The 12354-nt window shown below is 43.6% G+C and overlaps 1 protein-coding gene across 2 annotated transcripts in view; it reads right to left on the bottom strand.

The window, feature by feature from the left end:
* The window catches only part of BCL2L13 (BCL2 like 13), a 75048-nt gene that overhangs the window by 61339 nt on the left and 1355 nt on the right, over window positions 1-12354 (bottom strand). The window contains exons 2-3 of one of the 2 annotated variants that reach the window (XM_075896823.2): window positions 8232-8287; window positions 1234-1423 (exon numbers count right to left, since the gene is read on the bottom strand). In XM_075896823.2, coding sequence (XP_075752938.1) covers window positions 1234-1354 — 121 coding nt within the window. In that variant the 5' untranslated portion in view covers window positions 1355-1423; window positions 8232-8287. The remainder of the gene's footprint in view (window positions 1-1233; window positions 1424-8231; window positions 8288-12354) is intronic. The other variant, XM_075896812.2, reaches the window with a different exon arrangement.

The following is a 12354-nucleotide window of genomic DNA, read 5'->3' as shown; positions in this document are numbered from 1 at the left end:
GCAGATTTAAACATGATTCAATTCCTTTACCGTCACTTGCTGCAGAGAAAACTTTTATTAGAGTGGAACTTTCTGTTACAAGCCTAGTCTCAAATGGACACTCCATGTAAGGGATTGGTGGCAAGTACAGCTGCACAAGATAATAGGGTTAAATTTCCTGTTTCAGTTACACAGAGAAACTATTAGGCAGATATGTCCAGAATCTCCTTTATTTTTAGCACCAGCCATGATGCCTTTTGTACAGAAAATAAGGAACAATTAACACAGGAATAAAACTGTTAGGAACATCAGAAAATAGCTTTACATGAAGATGATGCAGTATTTTTATCTAAATAAAATATGTGCAGAAGATTTATGTAGATACTAATATCTGACTTTAGGAAAGCATCTGGATTTATGTAAATGATGCTAAATCTGAAATGCTAATTATAAACTTGACAGACTTTGAGCGGTCATTCTTCCAGAAAACATTTGGGTGCAAATGGGGCAAAAAATACTTGGAAATTCAAATCTCAAACAACCTAGAAGACCTCTATGATTTAAATGTCAAATCACTAAGTCAGAAAATAAAGAAAGATTTGGAATGGTGGAGTATACCACAATCACTCTTATCTAAACTCACCAAAAGCAAAGCTAGAACTCAGATTGTGGTTAAAAAAAAAAGCCTAACCCTTCTGTAAGCCAGCCCCAGTAGGAATAGCATGAATGGAAGGTTGCCCAAGAAAGTGCTACCATAGAGAAAACCTTAAGAATGTCAACCTCAAGAATAACTAGTGGGGACTGGAGCAGCTCCTTGCCTGCTCTGAGCAGGGGATTGCTCCAGCTCCACAGGGTCCACCATGGACAGGAGATGCTCCAGTGGCTGCTCCTCCCTGCGGTAGGGAACCACTCCAGCCCAGCCGGATGGAGCACCCCCCTCACCTTAGCTGGTTAACCAGCTAAATTTCACATTTCACCAGTTAACCAATTAAACGGGATTTTACATCCCTAATACAGACTACCTAGGTATTTCAATGTATTTCAGCACTATGGACTTCGCTGAAATTAAACCAGTGACCTAGATATGAACTGCTTTGTTTCTGTCACCAGGTGTTCATTTTATTTTAAAAGTAAATATAACGAGACACACAAGTTTAAAAAGCAGCAATTATATACATTCAAGGCATGTATATAAACGTAACTTAATTCTACAGTTAATTGATGAAGCAACCACATATGTAAATACAATGTTACCTGGAATCGAGGGAGGATGTTGCTCTTGAGGCTTCTCCTGTGACAAGAGTCCCAGATAGCTGAGAACAACATATTTTGTTTCATAGTGAAATCCTACAGGCACAGCAGTTGAGGACGCCATTGGATTGGCTTGCAATGCTCCACAAGGTTACAGGTGCACGTAGTTTTTCTTCTGGTTAAGATGGGAAGACTGAAAGAGAGAAGATTAATTTTTTGGTAAGAAAAGCACTATGGATTTCTGCTCTATTACAATAAGAGCAATTATGTCCCAAATTCTGCTAAAGACTCTTAGGCTATGTATAGACCGGCATGATTTTCCGCAAATGCTTTTAACAGAAAAGTTTTTCCGTTAAAAGCATCTGCGGAAAAGAGCGTCTAGATTGGCACGGATGCTTTTCTGCAAAAAGTGCTTTTGCCAAAAGCGTCCGTGCCAATCTAGACGCAGGTTTGCACAAGAAAGCCCCAATCGCCATTTTCACCATCGGGGCTTTTTTGCGCAAAACAGACCTGAGCTATCTACACTGGCCCTTTTGCACAAAAACATTTCCAGAAAAGGGCTTTTGCCCGAACGGGAACGTCAAAGCATTTGCGCAAGAAGCACCGATTTCAGACAATAGAACGTCAGTGCTTTTGCGCAAATTCAAGAGACCAGTGTAGACAGCTGGCAACTTGTGAATTTAATGTTGCAGCTGCGCTATAATGTTCCCTTTGCATATATCATCAGGAAACTGGGAAAGTTAAAGTGGGGAGAGCACTCTCCTCTCTCCCATCCTTACTCCCCAAGGAATAGCTGATTTTTTTTCCTGCTGTTTCGCTCAATGAAAGTGACAGTGGTCATCTCACGTTCACTGCACTGCTCTAACAGCAGCAGCACATGGTTAACAGAGGAAAAGAATTCCACATTAGGGATGTAAAATTCCATTTAACTGGTTTAACATATTGTTTAACCAGTAAAAGCAAGGAGGAGATAGAGGGGTCCACTCCAACCCGGCTGAAGCAGCCCCCCTGCCTGCCACTGAACTGCACCAGCCAGGCCAGAGCATCCTGCACACAGGGGCTGCTCCAGCATCCCAGTCAGAACAGCCCCTGTCTGCAAAGTACTCGGTTCCGCGGACAGAGGCTGCACCAGCTGGGATGCCAGAGCAGCCCTGTCCACATCAGGCCCCCCACGAGGCTGGAGCAGCTCCCTGCTCACAGCAGGCAGAGAGCTGCTTCAGCCCCCACAGGTTAATCTCAAGTGGTAAGCCTTGCCACCAAGGATGAGGCTTACCAATTAACCAGTTAACAATTCACATCTCTTCCTTACACGTGTCCCCCTCTGCAAGTGGGAGGGTACCTCCCCGATAAGCAGCTGGTTATGAGACTGAATCTCTCAGCCAGGCACTGTCTCGATGAGACAGAGATCCAAATGTCTTTAATGTGAACATCTGGCTGATCCACTTTTCCATTTCTACTTATAAAGATCTATTTTAAAGTTTATAAGCTCTCAATTGTTTCAAACAGTTATTTCCAAACTATAAGTAGTAGGGATGTTAGTGTATAGACATTTAAACAATTAACCAATAAGCCTGGGTTTATTGGTTAATCCAAATAACTATATGCACGCACGCGCACGTACCCTTGCAGCCTCTGATAGAACAAGGGAAGGGAAGAAGCAGGAGCTTGGGGGAAGCGGTCTGCTCCCCACCCCCGCACTGCTGCCTCTGACAGAAATGCAGCAGTATGAGGGAGCGGGGCAGGCAGGAGCCAGTACATGCAGGAAGCCAGATCCCTAGCCCTATCGGCTCCCACAGAGCCACCCGCCCCTCCACCCCATGCTGTTGTTTATCAGAGGCAGCAGTGCGGTGTGGGGACAGGTGGGAGGTGGGGCAGCTTCTGTCCACAGGCAGCCCAGGCTTGCTGTGGACAGAGGCTGCTCTGTGGTATATTGCAGCAGCTTCTGTCTGCGGGGAGCTCAGGCTGCTGCTGCCCTGTGATGCTGCCTTTATATCAGAAGCAGCAGTGCAAGGCAGAAGGCAGGAGCCAGTCTGCACAGGGAGCCAGTTTTTAAACCAGCTCCCCTCATCGACCGGCTCCACCTGCTGCCCCTGTATCAGCTCAGGCTGGCAGGAGGCTCCCCAGGAATGGGGCCAGGTACCAAGAGCATTTTAATAACTGTGTAACCACTAAACATTATTGTGTAAGGATGTTAAGTAACGGCTAATTTACTAGTCGAGTAATCAATAGAATTTCTATTGACTACTTGACTAGCTGATAGGCACTTCTGCATTCCTCCAAGAGCCTACCGGAGGCTCTTGTACATTTCAAAGGAGGAATGCGGAACTCTGCATGCAGCCGGGGCCAGCAGGAAGTCCCACTGACTCTGGGCTGCATGAGGTGCACCAGCTTTGAAATGTACAAAAGTCCCCTTTGGGGGCTCTTGTGCATTTCAAAGCAGTAGCGCAACATGGAGCCCGGAGTCAGCGGGGGACTCAGAGTTGGTCAGGAGGGGGTCAGCGGGGAGATCAGAGCAGGGGACTCCATGCTGCGCTGCCGATTTGAAATGCCACATGGAGCTGGGGTCAGTTGGGGACTCCGTGCGGCATTTCCCCAGAACTCGGGGTCAGCTGGGGACTCCCCAGCTGATCCCGGGTTCAGCAGAAATGCTGCACTGGAGCCCGGGATCAGCTGGGGAGTCCACGCCGAGGAGGCATTTGAAAGGGACAGTGCCGCACAGCTGAGCCGGAAATCAGCTGTGCAGCGCTGCCCCTTTGAACACCGCCTCAGCATTTCAAAGCGGCAGTGCCACACAGCTATTTGACAGAGGCAGCAATGGGGGGGAAAAATCAACTAGTTGTCTGACTATCCGATAAGCATTTGCTTCTCGGACAGTTGATTAGTTCTTAACATCCCTAATGTTGTGGCTACACATTTACTAAATAACCAATATCTAATATCCCTAATAAATACCTCATGCTTTGCCACTAGGATGGACACCTATTGATGAAGCTGACAGTATACTCCAAAGATCATGGGGCCATGAAACAACTATTTGACAGATTCAACTTCTGAATAGTTTTATCACTATCAGGACTAGTGTGACAATTATTTTCATGGAACAAAATCACCAAATTTAATGGTATAAATCTGGTAAGAATTATAAGAATGAAATAGTGTGAAAAAAGACCATTCCTATTGTTTACATTTTGCCATGCCTTGTGATCAGTATGGACAATGCATTATAGGGCCAGAAGTACAATCCATCAAGCAGTCAATGCCTTTAAAAGAAAGTCTCCTTTTGAGTCCAAAAGAGACATTACAAGTAAGAAAGTTCTAAACCTCCTCATTATTGCAAAGACACACAAATAGCTCGGTGGTGCAACCAAACTGTGGAGGATAAGCAAAAGTATACGCTATACTGCTATAGAACTGTTCTGACACAGAATGGCATGGAAAGGACAATAAAACGAGCTAAGAGAAGAGTAATTGTGGAAGCAGTTAAACCATTCTATTTTTTTAAATATTTGAATGTATTAAACTCATTGGCTACGTCTACACTGGCCCCTTTTCCGGAAGGGGCATGTTAATTTCAGAGATCGCAATAGGGAAATCCGCGGGGGATTTAAATACCCCCAGCGGCATTTAAATAAAAATGTCCGCCGCTTTTTTCCGGCTTTTAGAAAAGCCGGAAAAGAGCGTCTACACTGGCCCCGATCCTCCGGAAAAAGCGCCCTTTTCCGGAGGATCTTATTCCTACTTTGAAGTATTCAAAGTATTACTTTGAAGTAGGAATAAGATCCTCCAGAAAAGGGCGCTTTTTCCGGAGGATCGGGGCCAGTGTAGACGCTCTTTTCCGGCTTTTCTAAAAGCCGGAAAAAAGCGGCGGACATTTTTATTTAAATGCCGCAGGGGTATTTAAATCCCCCGCGGATTTCCCTATTGCGATCTCTGAAATTAACATGCCCCTTCCGGAAAAGGGGCCAATGTAGACGAGCCCATTTAGTATTGAAGGCAGCGTGGAGATAACTTTCTTTTAGAATATACTCTAGAAAACCCTGTTTCCTCTTGTTTATTTCAGAATACCTGAAATACTCCCTATGGTTGTCTCCTCTACTGCAGAAATGACTGCATATGCAATTCATACACAACACTAATGAGGAGACACTTTTGAGTCAACACTGGCATCTCTTGCCTCACAGCAATAATCTTACATTCATATAGCACCTTTCACCCCCAAGTGCTTTATAGCATAAACAGTAAAAAATGCTACACTCACTATTAACAGTTTCTGCGGTGGAACAGTTAGATAACTCCGCTACATTACTACAATCTGGGACATTCCATGAAATAAACCACTGCAGCTAACTAAAACTTCAAAGGAAATTTAACTAGGCAGAGCATACTATCATGAGATGGGTTAAACCTTGTTATGGTCCAAGTTAAAATTGCACTGAAACTGATGTGTCAATGTGCCCTTCACTTAAATTGCATGTCCACATCTAAAAAAAGGCCTAATTCAGACATCAAGGAATCTTGGAAGCGGTAAAAAGACAAGGAGTAGCTGTGAGCACAGGATGACAACACAGGAAGATTTGGGGTTTGTTAAGTGGCTTCTGAATGCAAACTAGGGATGTTACCATACAGTCATTTAAACAATTAACCAATAAGTTGAGGCTTATCAGTTAATCCTAACACCTATACTGCAACATCCCTCCTTGCTGCCTCTGTATCAGAGGTAGCAAGGGAGGGGGGGCATGGGAGCCAAATTCCGCAGAGCCTAGCTCCCACCCCACACTGTGGCCTCTGATAGATCCCACGGAGCCACTCCCCCCCGCTGCCTCACTATCAGAGGCAGCAGTGTGGGGGGAGAAGCAGTATTAAATACATGTGCGAGCCAGCTTAAAAGCTGGCTCTCCACATGTGCCTGCTCCATGTAGCCACCTTCCCTTTGCCCCACATCACTGCCTCTGTATCAGAGGTAGCAGAGTGCAGACTCTGTCTACAGGGAGCTCAGGCCTCCCCCGGACACGGGTTGCAGCCACCCCTGTATCTGAGGCATCAGCACTGGGTGGCAGATGAAAGCCAGTCTGCACAGGGAGCCAATTTTTAAATAGATGCAGCAGCATGGGTTTTTAAATAAAGGCTCCCCAGGAGTAGGGCTGGAGTGCACAGGCTGCCAACTCCTTCCCTGGGGACTAATGAATAATTGTGTAACCACTAACATTTGGTGTGGTTATACAATTATTAAATTAATCAATATCTAACACCCCTCATGCAAACTAAAACTATGCTTCTTTGTTCCGGATTCCTCCTGCATTCAGAAAAACAGGACTTTGGACATTCTTTGTAAATAAGATTGCATCAAGGAAAATATCATTATTTTCTACTTCCAAATGGAACCAAAACCCCAAACTCTCACTAGCAGCTTGGATTGAAAAGGGGCAACAGTACTTACAACTATGGGATTTGTCAAGGACACCTGGCTTAATACCTCATTTCACTAAACGAGCATTGAGCCCACTTGTACATCAGGCATAAAAAAACGCCATTCTTCGTCAAGTATTTTCCAACATGTTATGGAGCTTTTGTTCAATACTGTTCCATAGAACACCCCAAGTTCCTACCATTTTGTGTAGCACTTAGATGGTTGCTTGGAGTTCTTTGATTTGCAAACTTTGGAATTTCCATCGACTATCTGATTAGTCGATAAGAGCGCTTCCGCTTTGAAATGTAGCAAGAGCCCGTCCAGCTGTTACATTTCAAAGGTAGAAGTGCTGCACCTAGTTCCACCTTTGAAATGTACAAGAGTCCCTGCTGGGGCTCTTGTACATTTCATAGTGGAAGCACAGCATGGAGCTTGGGATGAGCAGGGGACTCAGGGCTGGCCCCAGGCTCCACATAGCATTTCAAACAGCTGGGTGGGCTCTTACTACATTTCAAAGTGGAAGCGCCCCTATTGACAAATCAGTTGATGGAAATTCCATTGACTATTCCATTAGTTGATTAATCTAATTTTAATGTCCCTAATCCAAGAATTGTATTATATACAAAAATCTAATAATTTTTAACAGAGGATGAGGAACTATCCTTCGATGAGATATTTAAGACAATACAGAAAGGAAAGGAGTTTACCCTCCGTGGTGGTACAGTGAGCTACATGAGATACTTAGCCTAATTCAACAGAATTTCAGTACATGCTCAGCATCTCTGAAAAATCCAGCTATGGGGTGTTTGGAAAAAAAGGTTAAAATCTTTTCCAGGGGAGAAGAAAGAAACTACAAGCCCCATGTAAAATGTCAATCATTTCACTTAATGCATTCCTGTAAGCAACTCCAACACTACATTGATGAGAGAATAAGAACTTGTATAGAAGAACAAACAGAGAAATCTAGAGAATCCAAGAGATAGCATTTTAGTTATTAGTCCTTGGTGAAGAAGGGCTTACAATACAATAATATGATTATTCATTTTAATCATTTGGTTTATACTTAAGGCTTTTTCCATTCATTAAATGAAACTGGAAATACCGATTCTCATATTGTGGACTTCACAGAAGAGGCCAGTTGTTAGCATAAATTAAAAGACAAGAAGAAGTGGCTAGGCAGATCAAAGCAGGGATGGCATTCCCTGAATGAAAAATGATCAAATACACTTGTAAGAGAACTGGACCAAAGGTTTGTCACGGCTGGCTTTTTTAGAGCAGAGGAAGCACTGTTTAACATAGGAAAGGAGGTCAAATAAGCAGAGAATAAAGTTCTGAAGGGCCTTAAAAGACTAGGTAAAAAGCTAAGTGGATGCAATGGATTTAACACAAGAACAAGAGACATCACTCCTTAGCAAAAAATATAAGGACTCAAATTCATTATTGTGAATGACTAACATTACTGTTATATCACAAATCCCAATACTTATTAAAAACTCTACATCCAGGAGTTTGTGACCCATATTTCTCTCTCCCCACTCCACATCAAGAAAAATCTCCATTATCTGTTTGACACTGGTTCAGCAGTTCAACTGACCTGGGAACTGGTGTGATCAGACAGACCTTTCCTCATGCAGTCTGTTGCATCCTAATCTGTAGCAGAGGCATACATCAGTTACGTGGCAATACACAAACTACCAATGAATACAATGTCTATAATCCTCTGGAGGAGGGGCTTTGCTACGTTTTAGCCCTTGCCTATAAGATGGGATTTCAGTAAACATACAGCTTTCCATTTGCCTTACATAACTTACAGTCAATATTAAGCAGTATCGAACTACTGCATTAAAGCACACTGCCAGATGTCATCAAGATGCACAGGGTATCTATTTAAGGGAGACCCACATTTATATCTACACTTTCAAAATATGACAGGTTTATTATTGCCAGGTTTATAAAGGATTATGGGAAACCACTATCCTTAGAACAGTCTATTTAATACGCTAGAAACACACAGCCTCAAGCATAGCAGCCCCGTTATGGTTTGTGTTCACCGCAGTATTAAATCAAGTTACAGCTCAAGTGTTGCTCCTAAAGTTACTGGCCCACCAGGTGGGCTAATTTATGGTTTGAGTAAGACAGCTTGTTGGCTGCTAACAATCACCTTGGGCTCTTCAAATATTTTGCAGTGTGGACACTCTCACTCAAGCTAGGCTTACTTGAGTAATCTTTGCAGTGATGGCTCAACCTTAAAATTAAAAGGATTTTCAGAGCAGCGAACTTTAAATATTCCACAAGTCCCTCTTTAGCATAATACTTTAAAATAGTTATATGTCTCAGTTCAGCCAATTCACCCATTACACTTCACATTACACCTGAACTGAAGATGTTGCATAGCACTTTTTATTAAAAGACAACAGATCCCAAGGAGCTTCAAAGCTTATAAACATATGAAGATAATACAAGAACAACAATAAAGTCAGTGAAATGTTCTAAAAGTTCAGAGAAGCACTACAAAACAATTTTGAACTGAAACTATAATAAACTTATGGATTGATTTAAATCAAAGTATTAAAAACATGATTTAAACTACCTAGTACAAATTGATTTTAATAATTAATTTGAATCAACTTTTCTACTTATATGTCAGTTATTTTCTAAAGCAGTGGTTCTCAAACTGTTTACCTCAGGGCCCCCCTTACCTCTATCAATGCTCACACAACACTGAGAGCCAGGGCTGGGAGTAGGGCCAAGAAGAGGAGACGAGGTGAAAGAACCAAGGCTGAGGCTACAACTAGGGGTGAGGGAAGGGCTGGGAGCAAAGCCTTAGCTGGGGCTGGCAACCAGAGGAAGGGGGAGGCAGGGCCAGGAACAGAGCTAAGTGGTGCTCCCCCCAGAACAGTCCTCTATACACACACTCCCAGTGGGCATGCCCCACAGTTTGGGGACTTCTGTTTTGAAGTAAATTGCATACTTACTGGTTGATGTAACCATTAAAACAGGTTTAACAACTTTAAAAAAAAACAAAACATGAAAAGCCTAATAGTACCTTAAAGATTAACAAAATATGTTGACAGTATCATGAGCTTTCGTGGGCACAATCCACTTCTTCAGATGAAGTGGGTTGTGCCCACTAATGCTCATGATACCGTCAACATATTTTGTTAGTCTTTAAGCTGCTACTAGACTTCTCATTGTTTTATAAGTTTTTCCTGTTACAGACTAACTTGGCTACCCCTCTGAAACTTTTGAACAACTAAATAATTTTTACATGACACACGGTATATCTTTTTGCTACACTGAAGGGTACACTATACCTATATATTTGTTTAAACAACTATATGGACTAATATTTTCAGATTCTTAATTGTACATTTTTAGCATGTTAGGAAACGGTAATCTGTATATTGCAGGAGTACTCAGTCTTCATTGCACCGCAACCCCCTTTGACAACAAAAAATACTACATGACCCCAGGTGGGGGAGGGGGTAAGAAGTCTTGAGCCTGCCTGCATCTTTCACCAAACAAAGCTGCTCCAATAAAAGATATTACCTCACCCACACTGCCTTTGTTTTTCAAGTTAAACAAAGATGAAGGTACTGGAAAACAGTAAAAAGTCCTGTGGTAGTTATTCAGTTGATGCTTTGTTTTTGTTAACCTTAGAATGTTCATTTAATTGAATTCTTCCATTGAATTCTTCCATAACAAATGTTTTAATTTTTTTAAAAAAACAATTAAATGACTTAATGAAGAGGTTCTCAACCTTTTGCTAACTTTGACCCTAAACCATGATGTGGATAAATCATTAGAAACCCATTGTTCATTAACTTAAGTACAGGCAGTCCCCGGGTTACGTACAAGATAGGGACAGTAGGTTTGTTCTTAAGTTGAATCTGTATGTAAGTCGGAACTGACATCCAGATTCAGCCGCTGCTGAAACTGATCAGTTTCAACAGCGGCTGAATCTGGACACCAGTTCCGACTTACATACAGATTCAACTTAAGAACCCCAGGCGTCCCCAAGTCAGCTGCTGCTGAAACTGATCAGCAGCTGATTCCAGGAAGCCCGAGGAGCGGCCACGCTACTGGAGCAACCCAGCAGCACCCGAGCTGCTCTGCCCCAGGCGTCCCCAAGTCAGCCGCTGCTGAAACTGATCAGCAGCGGCTGAATCAGGACCCCTGGGGAAGAGCAGCTGGGGTGCTGCCGGGTTGGTCCAGTAGCGCCAAGGAGCGGTGCTGCGGGACCAACCAGCAGCGCCCCACCTGCTCTACCACAGGCCCCGGGCTTTGCTCCACGTCTCCCTGGTCTGCTGGGGGGGGGCACTAGCTGTGTCCCCCCCAGCAGACCAGGGAGACACTGAGCAAAGCGGTGGAGGACCCGGGCCGGACCCGCGGCGCTTCCAGATCAGCTGAAAGCACCGCCGGTCCGGCCCCGGGTCCTCCACCACTTTGCTCCCCATCTCCCTGGTCTGCTGGCTCCCCCAGCAGACCAGGGAGACGGGGAGCAGCTTTTCTCACCCCGGAGGAGGCGGGCGGCGGGACCAGGTGTCCCGCCGCTCCAGTCCTCCAGGGCGAGAAAATCCCCATTTGTAACTGCGGATCCAACATAAGTCGGATCCGCGTAACTCGGGGACTGCCTGTATTGCAATTTTCAGTCATTCACTGTACAGAAGTTTGCAATGCCATTTAATTTCATGTTGCATACATTTTAAAATAGGCAAAATATGACAACCAATTTGTATATTAGTTTAAAAGCATTCACACAAATATAGTCAGTGGGATAGCTGAGCAGTCCTTAAAGAATGCACAGATATTACAGAAATGAATGAGGAATAAGTATCTAGAGAAATGGCAAAAAAACTAAATGAAAGCAATAAATTAATCAGTAAGGTAGGCATGATCAAAACCACAGAAATCATATGCCATATGCTATATCAGTATAAGTACTCTAATGCAGGCACATATACCTGTGTAGCAAATAGTCACATCCTTCAGCCATCTGGTCTACATAGTACTTAATAATTTCCCATTCAGATCCTCCACACTATTCTTTGTGTTTACATTTGAAACTTCCCTCAGGCCATGTCTTCACTCCAAGGAAGATTGACTCTGCTGCAGTCTATCTTCTGGAGTTCAATTTAGAGGGTCTAGTAAACAGTCATGGCTGGTACTCCTGCTCTTGCAAGGAGCAAGGGAAGTGGATGGGAACCTTTGCTCTCATTGATCTCCCACTGTGGGGACAGTGGAGAAACTTGAATTAAGGTACGTTAATTCCAGCTACGCAATTAATGTAGCTGGAGTTACATATCTCAATTCAACCTTCCCCTTTAGAGTAAACCCCGCCTGAGATCATGTCTCCTCCAGGGGGAAGATCAATACTGAAGCAATCTATCTTCTGGAGTTTGACTTAGTGGGTCTAGTAAAGACCTGCTAAATCAAACTCAGAGGGCACCCTTCCTCCCAGCAGCACCTGGTATTCCTGCTTGGAGTAAGGCAAACCAAGAAGAGCCTTTGCTCCTGTTAGCCTCTCGCTGCGGGAAAATTCAAATTAAGGTATGCTGACTCCAGCTATGTAATTAACGTAGCTGGAGTTAGGTATATTAATTCAACCTTCCTCTTTAGTGTAGGCCTGGCAGTAACAGCCCACTAGAGATACTTATTAGGAATGCGAACAACTAATCAACTACCTGATAAGCAAATGCTCATTGGATAGTTGACTG

The sequence above is a fragment of the Pelodiscus sinensis genome, chromosome 1, assembly GCF_052426305.1.
Source record: "Pelodiscus sinensis isolate ZL-2025 chromosome 1, ASM5242630v1, whole genome shotgun sequence".
NCBI lineage: Eukaryota > Metazoa > Chordata > Testudines > Trionychidae > Pelodiscus > Pelodiscus sinensis.
Note: the sequence above shows the minus strand (reverse complement) of the source record. Positions and strands in the feature narration are given on the sequence as shown.